General features: G+C 36.0%; 1 protein-coding gene across 6 annotated transcripts; it reads left to right on the top strand.

Annotated features, from left to right (window-relative positions):
• The first annotated feature begins 1,995 nt into the window (after positions 1-1,995).
• On the top strand, positions 1,996-23,279 carry LOC100258698 (E3 SUMO-protein ligase SIZ1). Of its 6 annotated transcripts, none has more exons than XR_785999.3 (18): positions 2,082-2,279; positions 2,524-2,589; positions 5,187-5,267; positions 6,686-6,728; positions 9,097-9,169; positions 9,486-9,645; positions 10,179-10,309; positions 11,586-11,654; positions 14,283-14,370; positions 14,466-14,541; positions 15,015-15,088; positions 15,301-15,408; positions 16,838-16,999; positions 20,483-20,587; positions 20,673-20,753; positions 20,873-22,085; positions 22,542-22,928; positions 23,016-23,279. XR_785999.3 is itself a non-coding variant. In XM_010652831.3 (17 exons), exons 2-17 carry the CDS (start codon positions 2,566-2,568, stop codon positions 22,651-22,653), a joined length of 2,631 nt encoding a protein of 876 aa, XP_010651133.1. In that variant the 5' UTR covers positions 1,996-2,279; positions 2,524-2,565; the 3' UTR covers positions 22,654-23,279. The 6 variants fall into 6 exon arrangements, 3 of the variants coding, with proteins under 3 accessions (XP_010651133.1, XP_010651134.1, XP_019076100.1); XR_785998.3 differs by having other exon boundaries at positions 22,511-22,928; XM_010652831.3 differs by having other exon boundaries at positions 1,996-2,279; positions 22,511-23,279.
• The last annotated feature ends 933 nt before the right edge of the window (positions 23,280-24,212 follow it).

Here is a 24,212-nt window from a genome sequence, read left to right as displayed (position 1 = left end):
CGATTATTATTGTTGTGATGTTTATCTTTATCATAATTATGATTAATAATAATTATACTTTTTTAATCATCAAAATTAATTAATTAATTTTTTCCCATCACGAGATTATTCCTCTTTTGTGTCAACCTAGTGTGAGAGAATATGGATGACACGTGGCAAAAATGATATGTCCTATGTGTCAAACATCACACAACATTAGTTCCTTTTTTTGGAACCTTTAATGGTACATGACAACTTTATATTTGTCACAAGTGTTTTATATTATAAAATTTGTGACATGAAATGAATTTTTATTTAATTCTTTAACACACATGTCAATTCAAGATTGATAATTCATTAACACGTATGATAATCAATACAAACATAGATAGAAAAGGAAAAATCAATGTTTATATATATATATATATATTTTTTTTTTTTCTATATATTTTAAAAAATATTTTTCAAGAATAAACATCGGATAAATATATAAACTTAGTTTTAAATAACGAAATTTATGCAATTGTGTATGTACTTGAGCATATATGTAAAGGAGGAAAGAAGAAGATTCCATGGGTAACTTTATAGATAAGCATGTTGAGCAAAAATGGTCATGATGGTACATAAAGTGAATAAACAATAATTAAGTAGTTGTATGACGATAGCCATTTTATATATACACATATTCTATGCATGCACAATGTACAAGTTGTAAATCAAATGGATGGACAAATGGACTACGTACCAAATGACGCATGCATTTAGTGCATGCCAACACCCAATAAACAATGTGAGAGTTGCCTACCTTTTGAAAGCGGCATTTCACTTTTACTTTAATACTTATTTAAAAATTTATATATTTTATTTATTTTCTATTTTCTCATATTTAATCATTTTATAAAAAATATAAAAATTAAATATAATTAAATTTAATAAAAAAATTATATATTTTCAAAATATTTCATCTTTATATTAAAATTTTGATTTTAAATTAATTAATTAATTATTAATTATTACTTTTATTATATTTTTGTTCAAAATTTTTAAGAATGAAAAAAGGCTTAAATTTTATATCTCTAGAAAAAATGGACACATTAGGTTTGTTTAGTAATTGTTAATGACTGCCACGTGGCTGGTGATGAACTTGTAATTTAATGATAATAAAATGTAAATCAACTAAAAAATTTTATATACTACTAGTGAATCACCCATCAATTTATCGTGGGGAACAATAATAGGATTGGAAAGTTTTATAATAAAAATAAAAAGAAGTCTAGATGGTTCCACAAGTGGGTGGGCTACCGTATAGAGACACGTATCAAGTCCCACGGACATTGATTAACATCTAACCGTTAGATCACCTGACTTTGATGGTTTGACCTTTATCAATCATTTCTTGGATGTTTTGACCATAGGAGAAAGCGAGCTTTTCTATCAACGCGTTATTTTGTGGGCCCACAAAATTTTTGTTTATACATATTTTTTTGTGGGACCCACCAATCACAGCGTCTCTGCCACTCAGCCACAAACAAGAGTGTACGTCTCAAATTGCTCTTCAAACGATCATATCCGATTCCTCTTCCTCCTTTTTTTTTTTTTTTTTTTTTTTAAGTGGGTTTTCTATGTAAAATGAGAATTTAAACTAAAATAATCCTCCGATGACACGTATTTAACTTTTTCTTTACTCTTACTGCCATTCTCACGTGCAAAGTTTGACTTTAATTTTTGTATATAAATAAAAAAATGTATTTATGAAAAAATAATATTTTATTTTTTCAAAATTTAATTTCAAAAAAGAAAAAGAAAAAAAAGGGAATTAACGATTTATCACATCACGGTTTACACGAGAAAGCACCAATTCTTTGAGAAAATACTACGTAAATATGCAGGTCATTTAGAAATCAGCCCATGACAAGATCACAGCCGTCCATTTGTTGAACGTGTAACTTTGAACCATCAGATCTGCTCTTTAGGGATTTAAAACCATCAAAGGCCGTACATACAGTTGATCAGCGAATCCCATGCGCCCACATGGGAAAAAGGTCGCACCAAGATTTACACCGTAACAAAACCCGGACTTGTTCTCGACAACAAACCAGATTGCAAATGGGGCCAACAAGTCCGCAAGATGGTATTGGTGGAAAGGGGGAGGATTGGCTCCGATTTCAGTCTTTTGGGTCAAAAAGAAACGCAGGGCATTGGAGAAGTCGGCGCGATGGTCTGAAGCACTGGCAGTTTCATCGATCGTTTTCTCCTTTTGCTCAATCAATTTTCAACTCCTCCATCTTCAATCGATTCACGTACGTATCCACTCAATCGGTTTCTAGGGTTTTGGTTCTTAGTGATTAGGGTTTTGATTCGAGATAGGGTTTTCATTTTGATTAGGTGTGTTTCATTTCACGATGATGTAATTCTTTTGGAATTTGATTGATTTTGTTTGTTTATTTATGGTTTTGATTAATTTGAATAGATCGCTTGTACTATAGATATCACGTGTTTGTTTCCTTTGCTTGGTTTCTAATTATTGGTTGGTGTGGACTGCAGAATCTGGACCGATTCGGGGTTTAATTTCACCGGGGTGTCGTGATGGATTTAGTGACTTCATGCAAGGTATCAAGTCTCTTTAAGTTTAACTTAATTGGATTTCGTTGCACACGTATGTTTTTGAAAAAAATTTATTTTGTAGTTTTTTCTTCTGGTTCTTAATTTACTGATTTGATCAACTTTTTGTGGCTTGTTGAAAATGAAATGCAATGCTATATTGTAGTTTTTAAAGGAGCTAGATTTATTTATTTTTTCAGTGGTATATGGTACAGATTAATTTAGTGGTGGGTGTTAGTGAAATTGGTGTAAGCATACTGTTTAGTTTATTGCTATCTTGTAATCAGCTTTTTGTTTTTTGTTGATTGGCAAGTAAGAGTATAATTAACAGTGCCAAAATGGCAATGAGATGGAGAGATTAGCAAAAACACCTCTCTTGCATAAATAAAAGCCAAACCAATCAACAAAACTATATCGTCATCAGCTTATTTCAACAGTTTTGCATCATTAGTTTTGTTAAGAATTGTTAATGACTTGTTGATGTGGTTGGAGAAGCACATAGACTGAAATCACTAAGTTTTTTTTTAAAAATTTTACAGCTTCACTTTGCCTATTATTTTTTCCATCAGTTTTTTTTTTTAATCAATTCAGAGATGGGTATTGACAACTTTCATCCTTGTAACTTCATAGCCAAGCAATGAATTACAATTAGATTGGACAGTACTTCCACCGATGTCATGCACGCCAATATTGATTAGACATATGTTTACTGGGATGTCCACGTTATATTTCTTTTGTTTCCTCCTTTGCCAATTAGCAATACCTTTTTGACCTTGGCTTCAAGATACGATATGTTCTTTAAGAAAGATAATAGGTCAAACTTGTTGATGTCCTTTTGAAACTGCCAAAGAAGCTCATAGTGTGGTAAAGAGGCATGCTATGAGAATTGTTAACCGAAGATTGGTTATTAGTAACATTGCATCTGTCTTAAAGTTATTTCTCGTCTTCTGAGTGGTCATTCCTTTGCCTTCAATATTTTTGACTTCTTTACGCATGGGATTGATGATGATAATGGATAACAGGCTTAGAAGGGTCACCGCCAGCATTAATGGTTCTTATAGAAAGAGAAAAAAAATATGGTGGATTTCTAGAGACCAAGTTGTTGTCGTCTAGAACCTTATGTTTTTCTCTTAATCATAGGTTTACTAACGTGTTCTTTTTCTTTGATTGCTGCCTTCTATATTTCTTTGATCAACTTATCAAAGAAGATAGAAAATAAATTTCTATAGAAGATTTGCTCACAAGAGTCACTTGTTCACTGATCATCTTTTTTTTAGATAAAAAAATTCCACTAAATGATGGAAAAATTGAAATGGGACTATTCTAGTTATCAAATTAGTTCAAATGCTTTCTAATGGCATTAATTTTCTGAAAAATTGATCATATCACATCCACTGGCTTTTAGTGTTTAACAGTATAATTTTTAAAGAATATAATTTTGTGGGAGGGGGGGGGGGGCATGGCTCTGTTACTTCTTTGTAATTGTGTTCCATAACTGCATTGATAAGTGAACTTCAAACCTTTTAGATTTCAGCATCCCATCTAATCTCTGAGGATTTATGACTAGGAACGGGATGAAGGAAGTGAAAAATTAAAATTGAAGACAGTTGATATACTGGCCTTATTTTCCATCTGCCAATGTCAATATGATCACAGTGATGGAGTGTTGGGACTGCTTCTTCAATATTATATCTGAAAATGCAAAACATTGAGAGATCGAATTAGGAGGAAAATAGTGTGTGCTTTTCAAAAACCTAGAAAAACAATAGGAAAAAGAAGTAGTTTGGTCAATCTCAACTTGATTTTTTTTTTCAGTCAGATTGTTTACTTGTATAACAGTCACAAAAAGTTTAGGGGATTTTACTTTAAGAAATTTACTTTGCAAACAGGATAAGTACATGGTTTTAGGTTTCTGATTTTATGTTACAATAAGGTGATGAATCGTTAAAAAATTGGGATTGGCAGACTGTGAATCAAAATATATAGAATAATTTGACATTGTTATTCTTGGCCAGCACTATATCCTTGGTGAGTGTCAACTAGTTGTGTGCTCATGCAATGCTGTCCTGTTTCCAGCTAAATCATAAAGTTCGTTTATCCAAATAACATATCTTCGTGATTGCTGCCAGTTGCTAAACTAGCTTAGATGATGGGTGGTTTAGCTGGTGTTGTGACAGCATGGCAATTATTTTAAGTACACATTGTTGAAATTAGAGTTGAACTCATTATTTTGATAGGCCTGAGTTGGCAAGGGTTTCTTTTTTCCTGTCATTGTGAGCTTCAAGCTGGCCTGCAGCCCAGCCTGCTTGGGTTTCAATTTCAAATGCTTTACTGAATGCATTTAATGGTTGTGATTAAAATGATTTGGTTTTAGAAATGCTGTTTATTATGGTTGATCTAATGCTGCAAAAATCCCTCTCCAATCAGGAATTCTTTCTTTTAACCATAGAAAATTTCCTGAAGCTACCACTGGAACAGTGCTACTCATCTTATGTTGGGTGGCTTTTGATTCAGTACTGTGTATGACCACATTGTTAGGAATGGTGGTGTGATTTTCTCCTTTGCAGTGGGTTTATTGGCAACACTTTTTCATTCTCATACTGTAGGACAAATTGGCATATTTTCGAATAAAGGAGCTCAAGGACGTACTGACTCAACTTGGTCTTTCAAAGCAGGGAAAGAAGCAGGTACGATATCTGAAATATTGCTTTCGTTGCCTGTGGCTTCATTCATCTTTCTATATATATATATATTTTTAAATCAGAAACAAACTAGTTCATTGATATGGATTTTTAAGTACAAATGAAGGAGAAGATGTGTCTTCATTCATCTGCATTGATGCTAAAACACTCTCTTTATCTTGTCATTGATTTTTGTTCTGGTTGAAGTTTATTTGCGTTAGAAGTTGCATCTTGGCAGAGCACAATGATTCATTCCTCATTTTGGGTTGGCTGTGCGTTTAGTATTGTGCAGAATGATTCATATTCATATTGGTTCTCTGATGGTTGGCTTTGTGTTAGTATTTTATCTCTGCCTCCCCTCTTCCCTTCCTTGCCTGCCTTGCCTTCTCTCCCTTTTTAGGGCTTCATTTCTGTTCTATGGACTGCACTCTTTATGCATTTTTCCTGGGTACCTTATATCCAAAATCCAGAAAATCAGTTCTCTTTCTTACCCTGATCCTTCTTTCTATTTATCTATTTATCTATTTTAGGATTATCCTTTGTCTTTTGGACTATCAGTAAGAGCCTATCAGAAAGGGAAAAAAAGGGAGAAAAATAATATTGTATGCTTTCAATACTAAAAGTTACATTCGGGGGGTTACCATTTTTCTTGGTCATTCATTTTCATTTAATTTTTATTTTAAACGTAGCTTTTGTCTGTCACTATCATTTCCCATATGATATGTTAAATTCAACTTTTAGTTGGAGGAACCCTGGGTGATCCTGTTTGTGTGATTAGTGGAGGTGAGAGGCAGAGTTGCAAGGGCAGTGGTGGAATGGGGATGGGTGCCGGTGGAAGTAGCTGAGGTGGTGGATTGTGGCTGCTATTGGATGATAGCTGGTGGTGGCAATGGAGCTGGTTGTAGAATCAGAATGGTGCATGGTGGTGAGTGGTGTGGTGTTGGTTTTGGAGGTGGTGGAAGTGGGAGCAGAGTAAGGTCCATCGATGGTGAGGAATAAGCTGTACCAATGTTGCACATATTTTTGAAATAAAAGATTTGAAATTTCTGGTTTCCACAAATTCTTCAGCAAAATAATTTTAAACTGTTTCTGCCAAGATGTTTTTTCGTGATTACCACAATGCCAGTTCGGATGGATGTTTGTTTGTCGTATTATGGGGATGCAAATCCATCAATTTTTGAAATGCATGGTGTTGAAATTGCTATTAATTTGTTATAGGCTTAATTTCCATTTCTATCAAATAAGAGATTACAGGCAGGAAGTAAATATAAATAATAGAATTTGGCCTAAATTAGCATGTTTGCATTGTGTCTATTAATTCATTTGTCACTTTATTAAATTACTTCATCAACCTCTTTTGCTGTGTCTTTGTGTTTGACTTGTTACGAAGATTATGTTTCAGTTGTTTGTAATTCATTGTGTAGGATCTCGTTGATCGGATATTAGCCATTCTCTCTGATGAACAAGGTAAATGGTTTTATTCTATATTCTCTTATACAATCAATACACGAATTATTGCCTTCATATTAATTTTCTGGTATGTTCTTTCTTACAAATATCACCTTGGTTTTATCCTACTGCCCGCCTGCCTCCCATGCAATGATGATAGTTTTCCTATAAAAGAAATTGTCTTACAATCTTTTATATATATATATATATATATCTATGTTTTTTTCCTTATTGTACATGTTCTAAGCTCAGATATTGGAAGTGCTTCTTATTGGGAGGAAGAAGAAAAAAGAAAAGGAAAATGAAAAAGAAAAGACCATGGAAGTGCTACCAATGAATATTATGTTCTCATATCTAATGTACAGTCCAGAGGACATAACATAAACTTATTTATCATGCTAAATAGATGTTATCTTCTATGGTTTAATAATTAGTTGAAGCATTTGTGAGATGATAATTTTTGTTGTATATTGAACTCGCTTGTTTTTTGGTATGTTCAAACGTTATTCCTTATACTCTTGATGTTATGCAGAGTATCCAGTTAAAGCTGTAGTTGCAGGAACTTCTTCCATTAGTAGGCAGTCATGGTTGCATTTTGACATGTCTAACTTAGAAGCTAGTAAGGGGCAAAAGGTGTCCTCCTAGCTATGAAGCCTGATATTACTTGGGGTGCTAGGTGGCACGTAAGGCATTCCTCTGGGCAAAGCAAACACCATATATTTTTCCTTTTGGATGTGACTATTAAATTACAAGATGTTTACAGGTTGTAGTTGGTTTCGAAACTGTCAAAAGCAGAGCATAGTCATTAGTACTTAGTGGCATTAGTCTATGGAAAATTATGCCAATGGAGGCTGATTCTTTTTGTGCTGATGATTAAATGAAAAATAGAGGTTAAACTTTCCAATAGGCAATAGATGTAAATGGAATTTAAACCATGAATAAGATTTTCACTCTTAAATGCATTTTAAGCATAACAATTTTGATGGAACGTATAATTGATTAAAATCGAATAAAAAGTTCCTAACAATTATGCAGCAGAGTTATATGAAATTTTAAATGAGAGAACAAATTTAAAGAAATATTAAATAATATGAGGGAATTTATAGTTATATAAATAGGAACCTTAGAAAGTAACTGTTCCAGATTCTAGAAGAGTTATAGAAAATAGTGAAGTGTCAAATATTTCCTGTTCCTTTATGAAGGTAAGATTTCATCGGGACAACTCTGTTCCACTGAAACTGCGAGTTTATCTTTTGAAAAAGGGAAAAAAATTAACATTTTTAATGAAATTCCTTTTGCTGGTCACCTTTTGCCTTATATCAGGTGCAAGACTAGCTGCCAAGGTTGCTTTCCTCGTTGAACTTGCTCTGCTAGGGAGGAGCTCATTCTTTGAGAACAGAACCTCAATTCTGTCATTATTGAATTATTTCATGAATTAATAATTAACTAGCCTCTTTGAAAATATTAATAAATTAAATTCAAGCCGTAAGTAACAAAACCTGTTATATAACTTTTTACATTTCTACAATTAGTTGTAATGCTTCAATAACACACAAAGTTGAGCTCTCATTAAGTTATAATGTTTTCATTTAAGGAACTCATTTAGGTTTTTAGTATTGGGGAAAAGACAAGTAGGTCGTTCCAACTTTAATCAGCTAGTATATGCAAGACTATCTATATGCCATGCACAACTATAAACGGAGAACATCTCTTCTCTAGCCCACCAATGAATTACATTTGTCTTCCTTGAATATTGTGCATGGTAAGAATCAAGTTAATTAGGATTAAAAAGTCATAAAATCAGAGGTTTTAGTTCCTTGTTAGGGTCAGATGACTGCCTATATTTAACTAATGTAAGAGTTGGTGTACATGACACGCATGGAAAATATATGTATCCTGTAATGGGCTTGCGGTTGGACTTGAAATCACGAATGATATCATGCTAAGGTTGTCTTACATCCATAGTCAAACCTATTTGCTGCCCGACACTTGCTTTGTACATACATGATTCAGAATGATTTTAAAGAATGCAGCATGTTGCTCTCCCTTTCCCTCTCCTCTTTTTCTTTTTAATAGGTAAATGCAGATTGAATAAAAATTAAAAGTATACATGGCATATACAACACAAACAAAAAGGAAGAAGGTGGGAGCCCTCTCCTCTTCTGTAGCTCCTCTTCCTCAAACTGGCCTTCTTAGGTTTTTATTTTGGTCGGGTCCTCTTTTTTTCCCTTTAGGGATTCATGTGCTTGTTATGTGTTTTGTCCAGAGAAGGCTTTAAACTATGTTTTTTGGGGCTATCAACTTGGTCTTATTAATTCCTAAATATGAAGTTTTAATTCAGTGTCTCCACTATGAAAAATCTCAAGTGTTTGGCCTTCTTGCGCAGTTTCCAGGATGTGGGCAAAGAAGAATGCTGTTGGGAAGGAAGAAGTAGCAAAACTAGTTGAGGATACTTACAGGTTTCTGATTGGTTTATTATTAGTTTCCCTTGCATTTGATCTCTATTATAACTTATTCTCTCATGATTATGGGGCAGTTCAATTGATTTAAATGTTCATTTGGTCTTTGTTTGCATTGTACATTTTTGTTTAGCTTGTGTTAATACAGATAGTGATTAACACTGGCAGCTGGTTTCCAGATATTTTTTCATCAATATGAAGAGTTTTACAATTATTTCATTTTTAATAATGCCTTTTCTGTTCTAAATATCATGATGTCTAGTTTCAACATCCTCATTTTTCTTTACATGCTCAGACCAATTGTTTGTGTTCCCAGAAAAATGCAGGTATCTGGAGCCACTGACTTAGCATCAAAGGGACAGGTTCTCTCAGATAGCAGTAATGTCAAATTCAAAGAAGAACTTGAGGATTCATATAATGATATGAAGATTCGTTGTCCATGTGGAAGCGCACTGCCAAATGAGACAATGCTTAAGGTTTTACCAAATATATTGTTTTTTTTTTCCTTTTGTCCAAGTTGGACTCCCTTTTAGGTGGTTGTATACTTTTGCATATTGGACACATGAGACTGTTGTTTAATGTGAAGCTAGTTTAGCTTATGAACTATATCTTAAGCATGTTTGCATAAGATGAATGCATGCGTTTCATAAGTTCATATTTCCCTGGATTCTCACTTGTATATCCACATATAACTTCTATATGAGGCTGCAATTATCAAGTTGCATACATGACTCAATTGGTGGAAAAAAAATTAAATAGTTGAATTTATGAATCTATGATCTCTTATTAGAAGTAAATGTAGTTGCCATCTGCAGAAAACCTTTTTTCTAATAAAAATCACATTGTTTGTGCTCCAGGTGGAGTACTACAAAACATTTAGTGATATATTTATCTATCTATATATATGGGTTTTGTGTGTTATGTATTTACTCAAATTACTATTCCCTCTTTTTAGCATTAATTTGTTGCTTATGCTTTGGTCCTTCTCCCTTTTCCCTTTTTCTGGCAGTGCGACGATCTAAAATGCCAGGTGTGGCAGCATATAGGTTGTGTTATAATTCCAGAGAAAACTATGGAGGGTATTCCACCAACTCCCGACCCATTCTACTGTGAAATTTGTCGACTAAGTCGAGCTGACCCGTATGTAGCTTCTATATTCTTTTTTCCTTATTTAAATTAAAACTGTGTATAAATATTTGGATCTCTCCAAATGATTTATGTGCATGCTGTTATTTTGCTTGTTATATTACCTGCTAAATAAATTGTTTTTTTGTCATTTTGGTACTAAGATTTGTGTTGTTTCTATGGGAAACATATTTATTGATTAGGAGGAGAGTGCAGTGATAAAAGAAAGTTTGAGCAAAATGACAATAAATACTTTTCATTCAAGTTTTAAAGTCTTAACTGGTATACTTTATTAACCTCTTTGCCTATTGTCACCTATTTGCACTATATGCCAATTCATTTGAGACTTTGAGCCTGATTGATGACCATATTAAGTCCAATGTTTCACCCAGTCTGCATGTTGTGTAGTGCACAAATTTAATTGACAGTCAGGTATATACCCAAATGAAATATCTTGCTTTGTGGTCGAGGCTTTAAATTTTAGATGGTTCCACATTTCCAATTTTACCAAAATTCATCTTGTTCAATATTGATTTGTTTAATTTTTTCAATCATTTTCTTATTCTTAATTTTCCATATCTGCTCCTGATGTCTTCCATTTTTTGGGATTAGCAATTAACCACAATTTTAGATATAGGTTTTTGTCGAATGTGGCAGCATATAGGTTGTGTTATAAATCAGGAAACACCAAGGAACTTATATGTGATATGATTGAACAAAGAGGAAGTGATATGTAATATATTGCTGGGGGTTTTTTGTTTTTGTTTGGCTTGATGTCGAATTGGGAAACCTTCTGAATTTCCCTTCCTAGATCTGCATGGGGTATAGACAGTTTGCATTTAATTTAGCAAATTGCTAATTCTGGTTTGGTGGATTTTGGCTTTTATTCTGCTTAGGTTTTTGTTTAAATTCTTTTGTAATTTTTTCATCAATGCTGGCCCAGTCGAGGCTCGTCCATGCCCAATCCCAATGGACAAACCTTCGATCTATCTGCCCCTAGCTCTATAATCCACCCATCTTCCCCAGTCCCTGAAAGCCCATCCTCTTAAGATCTACGAGCAACCTGATTTACAATCAGCCTGCTTAAGATCTACGAGCAACCTAGCCCTCTTTGCCTGGTTTGTGGTAAGGACATGTTAGCAATTTCTTAATTGAATTCATTTAATCAATGCTTCTGGCCTATTCTCACTTGGTGCATTTTAGATGCTACAGTATAGTGTTATCTTCTTTTTTCTGCACTTGATAGAAATCGGAAAATTTTGTATTTTCTAATGTGTTAGTGCTTATGCAGTTTTTGGGTTACTGTGGCACATCCTTTACTTCCTGTGAAGTTGACAACAACTAGTATTCCAACTGATGGGTGAGTTTTCTCTCTGCTAATGCACTTCTGTTTCTGGACTCTTATGGTTTATGATCCTTGTTTTTTTATTCATTCTTGGACCTCTGTAGTAATTCTTGATTTGGGATAAACTTGCAAAAAGGTTTTTGTTTTATTGTTTGAATAGAATTACTTTAAGGACTTATATTGAAACTTATACTCACTGCTGATTTAGTTTTTGCAAAAGCCATTATGGTTTAATGTCATATGGAACCTATAAAAAAAGGTCTAATGTTATATGTACTTTGCTGTAAAATCCAATAAATAGGTGATTTATGGCTTTAAAAATTTGTCTGGCTTGCCATTAAAGAAGAGGAATCAGTAACCTAAAGTTCTATCAAGAAAGAACCTGGTAGAGAAGTGTGAGTTGAGGATGGAGGATATGGTGATGCTTAGTGTTGGTGGAAGAGAACTCATGAAATTTTCTGTTTTCCTTTTGGGAGGTGAAGTGGAGTTGGTATATTACATTTCAATCTGATTTAGATGAAGGATGTTGAGGTTGTAGTTGCACAAGTAGATTTAGATGCGTTGGCCCAATCTGATTTCTTATGGTGAGATGAGAGCATGGGGAGAAGTTGGTGCTGCCAGGGGTGGAAGAAGTTGTTTTGTGGTGGAGTCCAAATCCTTTGGAGATTTTGGTTGAGGATTTGGGAGGAAAGCTGAAAGGCTGCATTTGGGAGAGAAGCAGAGGTGTCTCCTCTTGGATTAGATTCGGGGAGGCTAGTTTACGTTACTTACTGGATGGAGTAGAAGCTTGTTGTAGAGAGGCTAATAACCGAGTTTGGGTTATTGGTTGGGAGGAGGGGAATAGGAAGTATAGGTTGGAGCGACGTTTAAATGAGGCAGGAAGGTTCATTCTCTGCTCAGTCCGTGATATTGAATAAAAAAGATATAGCATTAGTTTTCCAGAAGGGAAGGGACAGTTTTTTGGATGGAATTCCTTGGGCGTGGGGTTGAGAGGCCTTGGTGTGGCCCCGACAGGTGGCTTACAGGTAAGCAGAGGTCCAGAGGATTTGTTGAGGGCGAAGGGGGGCTTGAAGGTCCTGTGGAGGGAGAAAGGGGTACGCAGATGCTGTTAAGTCGAGCCCGGGAAGGGTAGGCGAGTCAATTTGGTTAGAGGTGGGGGAAAGAGAAGTGCGAGGAAGGTTAGATGAGTTGAGACAGTGTCTGGTAGGCTGGTAGGGTATCAATTCAGCTCCTTTTCCTGAGTTGGGCTCTGCAGCATTGGGCTTTAAAGGGGAATCTGAGGGTTACTGTGTTAGGTAGAGGTCTCTTGCTGTTTGACTTTGAGTTGCCAAGTGAGGCTGAGCGTGTTCTAGCCAAAGGCTTAAGAAATATAAAGGAAAATTTTATTATTTTGGATAAATGGAACCCTGAGGTGGGGTGCCTTTGCAAGGACTTCATTGCTAATGAGGTTTGGGTAAGGGTGGTCAGGCTCCTGCTTCATTTGTGGAGGACAGAGGTGTTTAAAAGAATTGGTGATGGGTGTAGAGGATTTGTAGCAGTGGATGAAGACACTGTTTCTTCGTCTGAGTTGCAGTGGGCTCGGATCCTTGTGAAGTGCGCGGACAGGGAGTTTCCCACCATTCAAATTAGTGAAATCTTGTGAGATCTACTATTGAAAGGTTTTTTGAAGAAGCCTAAATAAAAGTTACAATTTAATTAAATTTTTTTTATACTAGGTGCTTTCTTTGGTTTGTTTGACACAGTAGAGAGGAAAAAGAAATATGGGCCCTTCCTGTCTGGCTTGTATCTTGTGTAAAATGTTTTTTTTTTTTTTTTTTTTTTTGTACTGAATTCCCTTATCTAGACCACCTCACTTTTGAGATAATGGTTTGGTGGCCATGGAGGTAAATTTCTCTCTAATAACATCCTACTTTCTGCTTATCTCATTTATAAACATCCCACTTTTATTCTCTCTTTCAGTGAACCAGACTGACTGATAATTTCCAAGAGAAAATGTAATGATTTTTAGGTTGTATGTTAAATGCAATTGTTTTCAGGGACAATGTGGATAACTTGAGGAATTTTGTTAACATATTTGTCTCTTCATTTTGGTAGTGTTATTTGCAAGGGGTGACAGATTTTGTATTCCAACCTGTATTTGGTGGGTTAAGTGGAAGCTTGCTTCAAATTGGATGGATATAATCAGTTTGTTTCATTCTGCTTGTGCTGGATGTTAATTGAGGCATTTAGCAGAGCCAATTATGTAGATTTTTGTAGTCTTTTCTATTAAAGTGGACAGACAAATATGTTCTTATTCTGTTGATTTTGTGAGTGGTATTTCTTCTTGTATTTCTTCTGTTCTTTTATTATTATTTATGCTGTTGGTTTGTACTGCACATGGCTGGGTTGGATTGGGTGTGTGGTTTAATAGAAGGCCTTTCTGTTGTAGGTCCTGAGTCCTAATTAAACAGTTTTCCAACGTGTCTTGAAGAAACGATATAACTGGTTTTGCTACTTCTCCTAGGACTATTAGTTTCCATGCTTAAAGTTTTGGTGTATGTAACTTCTATTGGATGCCTAATATGTCCTTTATGTGCTGTGTGTTCTTTTGCCTCCATAGTCTTCCCCTTTTTATATTGATTCTTTTATTTACAAAATTTCCAGTACAAACCCAGTGCAGAGTGTTGAGAAAACATTTCATCTCACAAGGGCTGACAGAGACATGGTATCAAAACATGAGTATGATGTTCAGGTTGGTTAGTGCCTTAAATGATGTCTGGTGAATTTATGATTTGTATTGAGTTATAGATGTTCTGATTGTTTCTTTATGTTGAAATTATTTTTTAGGCTTGGTGTATTCTCCTTAATGACAAGGTTTCATTTAGGATGCAGTGGCCACAATATGCAGACCTACAAGTCAATGGTATGCCAACTGATCTTTGATTCCACTCATTAAGTGATACATCACTACAGATAAATAGCTGAAATTGCTTTTTATTTTTTATTTTTTCTTATTATAGTTCTCTTTTGTGAGTTTGAGAGTTTTAAGCATTTGAAAGACATATCAACTTATGGTATCACTAGAATATTTATGTTCTTATCAATATTACAAGGCGCTGCATGTGCCCTCAAGTGGTAAAGGGTTGGAGAGGGTTTGTGGGAGGTTCTAGGTTCAAGTCCCAAATGGGGATAATAATTTACCTAAATAAAATAAAACCAAGGCTCTGCATGCCTACCATTTGTGTGGTTTCATGTTATTTATTTTTTATTTGTTGAGCCACATGCTTGGGTTTTTAATGGTTTCTGCAGATTCTGATGCATGTTTTTCCAGTTTGATTGTTTCTCTTACTCTTAAGCTAATTCCTTTATTACATTTTATCGTGTTTTAACTTTCAGGTATGGCAGTTCGTGCTATCAATAGACCTGGCTCACAGTTGCTAGGTGCTAATGGGCGTGATGACGGACCTGTTGTGAGTGTTTGGCTCCATACAAGCAGAAGTGTTCCCATTTATTTTGTAGATTGTCATATTTTATATTTGTTTCATGTACTAACCATTTTTATGAATTGCTATACATGGGCACCGATACTTGTGTTTTACATATTCTACTCTCCTCTCTTTTACTTTACTATAGGTGATGAACATGCTTACATTTTTAATTGGTTTTGGTTTGGTGTAATCAGATCACACCATGTACCAAAGATGGAATTAATAAGATTTCCTTAACGGGATGCGATGCTCGTATTTTCTGTTTAGGGGTTAGAATTGTAAAGCGGCGAACTGTTCAACAGGTATTTCCAATTCTTTGAATGAAACTTTTTTGTTTATAGGCCAGATTTTTTTCTTTAATTCTTATATTATTTTTAAATTGTCCTTATTCGGACTCAAACTTGGAACCTCTCACATCTTCACTCCAACCCCTTACCACTTGAGTCCTAACTTAAGGTCCTTTTTGAATGAATATATTTTTTGAGGCTTTCATCTTTCCCATTTCTTGTACTAGTTTCTTCAATTATGGCTTGTGGTAACTGGAAGAGTAATCATAGAGATATTTTATAACAATTTTATACCTATCAAAAAAAAAAAAATAGAGATATTTTATAAAAATTTTATCTTGTAATTGGTCTGAAAGAGTCCAATGTTTTGTTAATGATCTATAGTTCATTTTTCATTGATTTCTTATTCAAATTGGTTTGGTAATAGATTAGCAAACATTTGTGTAAGTGCGGTGCAGGTTAGACATCATTAATTTTTTCATGAATGTATTTTAGGGAAGGGGCAAAATGTGAAGGTTTGGACAAATTTTTGGCATCCTGGGTTGGGGAAAGTAGAGGGAGCAGATTGTTGACATGAGGAGTCCTTGTGTTCTACATTGAGGATTTTGGTGGGTTCTTGAGGAAAGGAACTGTCTTTGATCATGAGTCCTGTTTATGGATCTTGTTTTTCTATATCTCTGGTCTCCCATTAACTGTGTTTACCTTCCTTTCTCGATAAAAGAGATACTGTCAAGTTGGATTGAAAAGTTCAAGCAAAAGTGCAAGCCAAAAGTGAGGCAGGTGGCCCCTTTTAAGTATCTTCTGTGTTTATGGAAAAAGCATAGTTAAGGAATTTTGAAGGTGTAGAGCAGTCACTTTATTCTTAAAGATGCATTGGTGATCTTTGCTGAAATGGTCAAAGGTCTCATTGTTGGATGCCTTCATGGATGGAATATTTGTTAGATTTAATTGATTAGTTGCAGTTCGGTGAGTTGGGTTGAGCTGTTACTGGGAACCAGTGTGCGTTTTATTACTGTTCATGTTTGTGCTCTGTGCACTTTTTGTGTCCCTGTGTTGTGCCTCACTGTCGGGCCCCTGTTTGATCGCCTATCAATAATAATAATAATAGGTAGCAATTGAGGAAATCTATATTTTGTGGGTCACATTAGGTGGTCATATTTGATAGCAGTTATCCATTACATTCGTATTTCACAAAGTTCATGTGCCCTGATGAGTGATCAAGCATGTAAAATTTAAATGATTGTTTAAATTGTATTTTTATTTTTATTTTACTATGCGTCAATTAAATGATTTATTGACATTATTGCATTTTCTAGAATTAAATCTTCAGGTTTAGGCTGTTTTTACATGAATTTCTGCTTTACTTTTGCATCAAGATGTGAGTTTTTTATTTTTTTATTTCCTTGTTATATGTGATCATGTTAGTTCTTTACATCTTTTGTAGATTTTAAGCTTGATTCCTAAAGAATCAGATGGTGAGCGTTTTGAAGATGCGCTGGCTCGTGTTCGTCGTTGCATTGGTGGTGGAGGTGCAACTGATAATGCTGATAGTGACAGTGACCTGGAAGTGGTTGCAGATTTCTTTACTGTCAATCTACGATGTCCTGTAAGTAATGCTGTGTGTGTGAAAAACAACCATGCATCATCTTTATATATTCAAATATGTTGAGCAATCAAGCTATGCACTGTCCCAAAGGAAATATCACTCATTTATCTTATGTGATATTCTCCTCGTACTGCACTCCTAGCTCAATAAATTCTTGAAGAGTCCACTGTCTATCTAGAGGATGTTAGTAGAAACAGTATCTATAATAAGCTTCCTGGAGGTTTCCTTCTGTTGTTGATCTGAGGAATTTCCTGCTGGTGTATCAAAGGCTGATTAGATGAGGTTGCATAATTCGATGATGTGCAACTGTCAATACCTTATCAAAGTTATGTTTGGAGGGAAAACTGGTGCTTTCATTTTCCTTATCAATAATATTCAATTTTTCAGCAATCATGTGGTTGCCCCTTTGCAATTGTGGCTTCAACTGACGAAGGATAATTTGTCATTTCCATCATTATGGTGTGATTTGCCATGTTACTGTTGATTTCTTGGTGTATTTTAAGCTTCTCAATTCATTAGTTTAGTTAGGGGTTAGGAAGACTCTCCCACACTAATATCTCTCAACTTTCAGTTATTGAATTTTCTTTTGGTTAATGAAGGTAACCACCATTATACATGTGTTTTAATTCATCAATTTAACGCGTTTAGAAAAACCTTTGTGGCAGACTTTATCTTTGCTAAGTGAAGCCCATCTGGATTGATGAGTTAGTGGTTGCCACATGATATTCTTTATCAGTTATCAGACTAGTCGTAATGACTACATTTAGCCTTTTCAATTGGTTCATGAGCCATTACAAATGGAATGAAGCCTTTAGTATCACCCATCATGCTCCTCTCAGGTGTAATTTGATATTTTCAACTGCCTCTGTCCTTGTGCTCAATCATGTGATTTTCATTCCTGAATTCTTTTATGCTAAAAAAATTTATATATTATATATGTAATTAGTCGCACACGGTTATTACACCCAATTACCAATCGGTGGTTGTTTATGTGAAATTTTTGTGTTGGTGCTTCAATGCTTCCATGAAACCATATACATCTCATCGGGAGCTTTTGTTGGGGCAGGCGAATTTTGGATGTAGTTTTGATTACTAGTGAATTAGTGGATGAGAAAAGGTGATCGATAAGGGATGGGGTAGTCTTTAAAATAGATTTTGAGAAGACAAATGACTATGTGGATTAGGCTTTTTTGGATCACTTACTTGAGGGAAAAGGGTTTAGTAAAAGATGGTGGTCTTGGATGATGGGTTGCTTGTCCTCAACAAGTTTTGAGGTTTTGGTCAACGAAAATTCCAAGGGATGGGTCAAGACATCCAAATTGTTAAGACAAGGAGATCGTCTTTCCCATTCCCTTTTACTATAGCAGCTGATGTTTTAAGTAGGATGATGCTGAGAGTGGAGCAGAGTGGTCTATTAGAGTGATTCCTAGTGGAGCAGGGATAGGACTAGAGTTTCTGATTTACAATTTGCAAATGATATCTTGTCTATGGAATATCTGCAAACCCTTAGATTAATCCTATTGGTTTTTGGGAGTGCATCAGGGCTAAAGATCAATTTACTCGAGAGCACTCTATCCAGTATCAAAATAAGTCAAGATTGGATCATGTTGGCTTTGGCGTTTGAATGCAAAATTTCAAGTTGGCCTTTAACTTACTTGGGTCTTCCATTAAGGGGGAATTTGAAGACAAGTGTGTTTTGGGATCTAGTGATTGACAAGGTTTCGAGCAAATTGGATGGAAAAAAAGCCTTTTTGTCTCTTAAGGGTAGAATAACTCTAATTATGTCATACTTGTCCCACATCCCTTACTATTTCTTATCTCTTTTCAAAATTCCAGTGTTAGTAGCATTTGAGATTGAGAAATTGCAAAGGGATTTTCTTTGATCAGGAGTTGGGAGGGTAAAAAAGATCATGTAATTGATTGGGACCTAGTGTATGAGCCTAAGGAGTCTAGAGGTTTGGGATTCAGGTTGATCTCTTTGAAGAATCATGTTTTCTTAGGAACATGGCTTTGAAGGTTCTGTAAGGAAAGTTTTGCCCTTTGGCATTAGATTATTATGCGCTTTTATGGGACATATCCTCATGGATGAGACGCCAACATTGTAGTCAAATGGTCATATCAATGCCCCTTCTAGTCACACTCACTTTATGGGGGTGAATGGATGAAAATTCGTTTTGGGAAGGGTTTGTAATGGGGGGACCAGCTTTTGTATTCACAATTTTCAAGTCCTTATAGAGAGTTGTTACTGTTAAAAATCCCACCATTTCAGCTATTCTTGATCACTTCTTTCCATCGCACCCTTACGAATCTGGAGATTAAGAACCTTGAAAGACCTATGTCATCCCTCACTTGTGTGCACTTGTCTTCATCCACCCTAGATGCGAGAGCATGGTCATTAACCTCTTCAAGATTATTCTCAATTAAATTATTCTTCTTGGATTTGTCCAATACATCAAATATAGTTACTTTCTCTCTAGTTGAATTTATATGGAAATCTGAATCCTCATTTAAGGTTAAGGCCTTTGCTTGGTTAGTGACACATAAGAAGATAAATACCAACAACATGTTACAGTTGAGAAGACCTTTCAAATCCCTTAATCCTGAATGGTGCCTTTCATATAAGGGGAGTGGGGAGGTGATTGACCATCTCTTTCTGCATTGTTCGATAACTTTGGGACTTTAAATGTCTATTTTGACAAGTTAGGATTGATTGGGTACCCCCTAGGAGCATATGCGATATGATGGTCATTTCATATAGGGGTTTGGAGAGCTTCACAAGACTTTTTGGTAAATTGCTTGTCTCATATTGCTTTGGATTGCATGATGAGAAAGAAATGCTATAATTTTTTAGGATAAGTGGAGGACAGCAGAAAGGTGGTGTGATTTCCTTCACTTCTATTGCTCTTTTTGGACCTCATGTATTGAGGCTTTTAAAGACATTCCTCTCAATGTTGTTCAACTCAATTGATGTTGGTGTGTAGATCAAAAGTGTGTGGACACCATTGAAAGGAGCTTATTTAAGATTTGAGGAGATGACAGCTTTGTATTTTATGTTGTAGTCTAAACACTTTAGACTCCTTGTGTAGTGGAGGAGTTCAATCATATTTTGTAATTGTGGGGAGGACTCCTCATCCTTCTCCTATTCCTTTTAATCTTAATAAATACATCTTCTGCTTTTAATTCCTTCCCCCACCCCCCCAACCAAAAAAAAAAAAAAAAAAGGCTTATGGTTGCAAGGATGGATGCAAACGCGTACCATTCAAGTTGCCCTTTGTTTTTTTACCTGTCCTGTGGCCTGGGTAAAAATTCTTTAATTTGATAAAGTTATTTTCACTTAATCTCCCTTGCATATGTGGGTCGGGGAATGGGGGTTAAACAGCATTGTTTTTGATGCAGAAAACCCAATAACTTTTGTTGCAATGCTTTTATGTAACCTGATTACTTTTGGAATCATATATTTTTACTCATACATGTAAATTACAGATGAGTGGTTCAAGAATGAAGGTTGCTGGAAGATTCAAACCTTGTGCTCACATGGGCTGTTTTGATCTTGAAATTTTTGTGGAAATGAACCAACGTTCTAGGAAGGCAAGTGACAGATTGCCAGATTTGTTTCTTTTATTTTCTTCTAGCAATTTTGTGTTTCTGAGCAAGCATTGTACTTTGTTTACAGTGGCAATGTCCCATTTGTCTCAAGAACTATTCTCTAGAGAATGTTATCATTGATCCATATTTCAATCGCATCACATCCTCGGTAATGTTCTTCTTTGTGGAGCTACTGAGTTTGACTAGTTTCCTCTGGAGTTAATTGAACAGGTAGGTATTGAAGATCTTTATTTATTTATTTTCTTTTTCCTTGTTTCTGTGGGACAGATGCAGTCTTGTGGAGAAGATGTAACTGAGATACAAGTGAAGCCTGATGGTTGTTGGCGTGTAAAGCCTGAGAATGAACGTGGGATTCTAGCACAGTGGCACAATGCTGATGGTACTCTCTGTCCCCTTGCTGAGGGAGAATTTAAACCAAAAATGGATGTGTTGAAGCAAATCAAACAGGAAGGAATTTCAGAATGTCATTCCAGTTTGAAACTCCAAATTAAGAATCGCAATGGGGTTTGGGAAGTTAGCAAACCTGATGAAATGAATACCCTCACTTGTAATAGACTACAAGAAAAGTTTGAAGACCCTGGTCAGCAAGTTATCCCAATGAGCAGCAGTGCCACTGGAAGTGGTAGGGATGGTGAGGATCCGAGTGTAAATCAGGATGGTGGTGGGAATTATGATTTTTCCACCAACCCCGGGATTGAGCTTGATTCCATTTCTCTAAACATAGACAACAATGCCTATGCATTTCCAGAGCGAAATACTCCTGCACCAATGGGGGATACAGAGCTTATTGTTCTCAGTGATTCAGAAGAAGAGAATGACACTTTGATGTCTTCTGGAACCCTTTACAACAACAGTAGAGCTGATGCTGGTGGGATTAATTTCTCGATTCCTACTGGTATTCCGGATTCATATGCAGAAGATCCCACTGCTGGGCCTGGTGGGAGTTCATGCTTGGGTCTTTTTAGTACTGCCGATGATGATTTTGGGATGTCTGGATCCCTCTGGCCATTACCTCCTGGTACTCAACCAGGCCCTGGTTTCCAATTTTTTGGTACAGATACAGATGTCTCAGATGCTTTAGCTGATTTGCAGCATAATCCCATCAACTGTCCCACATCAATGAATGGCTACACATTGGGTCCGGAGGTTGTCATGGGATCTGCTGCTCTAGTTCCTGATCCTTCCATTGGTCGTACTGATACCGACATGAATGATGGCTTGGTTGATAATCCGTTGGCCTTTGGTGGGGATGACCCATCTCTTCAAATATTTCTTCCTACAAGGCCCTCCGATGCATCAGTGCCTACCGATTTGAGAAATCAAGCTGATGTGTCAAATGGTAGCCGACCTGATGATTGGATTTCTCTGAGGCTTGGGGGTAGCAGTGGGGGTCATGCTGAATCTCCAGCTGCAAATGGATTGAATACCAGACAGCAATTACCATCCAAAGATGGTGACATGGATTCTTTGGCTGACACTGGTTTGTTCCCTTTTTACTTGCAAATACTATATGCATATATTTGGTTTTAAGAAAACACATCATGAGCTATGAACATGGATGCTTCATGATTGGTGCATGCCCACATCTCGAGTTAAAGAACAAGGTGATTGGTGTCACCAGTGGAGTTTTGTCTCCCAGTGTTATAAACCATTTTACCCAGCACATGTTTTTTACCAAGGGATTCCAGACCGATATATCTAGGGTGGGATGTGTGTCTTTCTAGCCATCTTACTGATCTGGGAGATAGAGATATAACATTATAATTTGAATTTTCAGAATGCTACATTAATGTGTTTACAAACAAGTAGGTTACTCTGCAGGCAGTGAAAGGGGCAATCCTCTCTTTTGCATACTTTTTTTTCATGTTCTTCTAAATGTGGTGAGGCTGATTTTTTCTCATGCAGCTTCTTTGCTTCTTGGTATGAATGATGGTAGATCTGACAAGACAAGTAGCAGGCAACGATCAGATAGCCCTTTTTCGTTCCCTCGCCAGCGACGCTCTGTGAGGCCAAGGCTGTATCTTTCGATTGACTCAGATTCTGAGTAGAGTTGTTTGCTGAGCATTACCGTAGCCCTCTTGAAAATTATTGGAGATGCTACCGGATATAACCCCTCCCCTTGTGAAGAGGACATTTCCTGGAGTGATATGTTGACCCATCTCTTATTATCAACTCGGTTTATATTTAGAAGAAAGCTTTGAAGGTTTTCATCATCAAGAAGTGCCAAGCCTGAATACGGGTGCTAGGCATGCACAGGACACTAAGAAACGTGGACGCTTTTAAAGAACAAATGTGCCGGCACCTGCGGAATTTCTTGCTATTGGTGAGGCATAATCCCCCAAAATTATTTTCAACCTTGCGTGTAGATGGTTGATGCAAGCCATGTTTCTAATAGCATTTGTTGTAACAGGGCTGCTACAAATTCTTTTGCCCTTTTTGTCAATGAAGATCTGCAGGTCCAGTGCTGGAAAATTGTACATTAGTCATTTGACTGGAAACCGAAAAGTGAATCCATTGGGTAAACCTTTGGGTGTAGAAGGGTAGTCCCTTTCAGTAACACAAGATATAATGCCCTTTTTGTCTGTTTTATCATCACAGCACATTAGATTGTAAAAATGCCTTCACCATCTCAGATTCAGATATTTATAGAGAAACATTTATTTTTCATGCTCAACTTTTCTTTATCCGCAGTGCCAATACTCGAGAAAATTTTATTTTTGTATATGAATGGTTGTGGCCTCAAAAGATTAGAGAAGTTTAATTGAATCCTTAAGCCTGATTATTGATATTGGCATAGGGCATATGGTCATAGCATGGATGGATGATTCTATTTGTGCCATTAAGAGCCGTCCTGCCAGGCGTAAATCGCAGAAGTTGGCTTTTTCCTTAGCAGAGCCATTCCCTGATGGCAAAAGAAATTAAAACATAATGCACGTCACTCCCAGAGGAATTCCGAATATGAAAAGAGAGATTAGCCATAAGGAAACTAGATGTCCGTGTATGAAACCAACAAAACCACCCACCCTCAACCACTAAGTCATTTCATAAAAGGGAGAACCTTCCAGTACCCACCAACATCAACTGAAAATGAGGTTGCTTATGTTACATGTAAAATGCAATATTGCTTAATTCCCCTCCCAACCCCCTCCCTCCCCCCTAGTTAGGTATGTAAAAGAAATTGGTTTACCTGCATATCATATGCCTATGTTACTAGATTTTTTTCTATTTGCCCTAGGGAAATGTAAGTGGGAGTCATCCACTAAAAATGTAAATTGGTAGCTTCCACTTGGTGCTTCTCTTGCACATAAAAATTGCACCTCTGCTGCTTGTGCCAATGTTGGCAAGCTGGTCCCAGATGGCTCTATCTTTTTGTACCCTAAATTGAGGGTTTTTTTTTATTTTTTCCTGTTCGGACCAAATAGACGTTGATTTGAGACCACACAATATCAAGTAATAATCCTGAATTTGTAAGACAATTCTCATGGCTCTAAGAAAGAGAACACTCCCAATGATCATTAAGCCCTAACAAGCTACACTAGAGTGTTTCTAAGTGCCTATGACTGATCAATACCTCATTTTTCACTAGATCAAATCCTAACCTTGACAA

Source organism: Vitis vinifera, chromosome 6, assembly GCF_030704535.1.
Source record: "Vitis vinifera cultivar Pinot Noir 40024 chromosome 6, ASM3070453v1".
NCBI classification, from domain to species: Eukaryota; Viridiplantae; Streptophyta; class Magnoliopsida; order Vitales; family Vitaceae; genus Vitis; species Vitis vinifera.
This window is presented reverse-complemented; position numbering and strand designations above follow the sequence as displayed.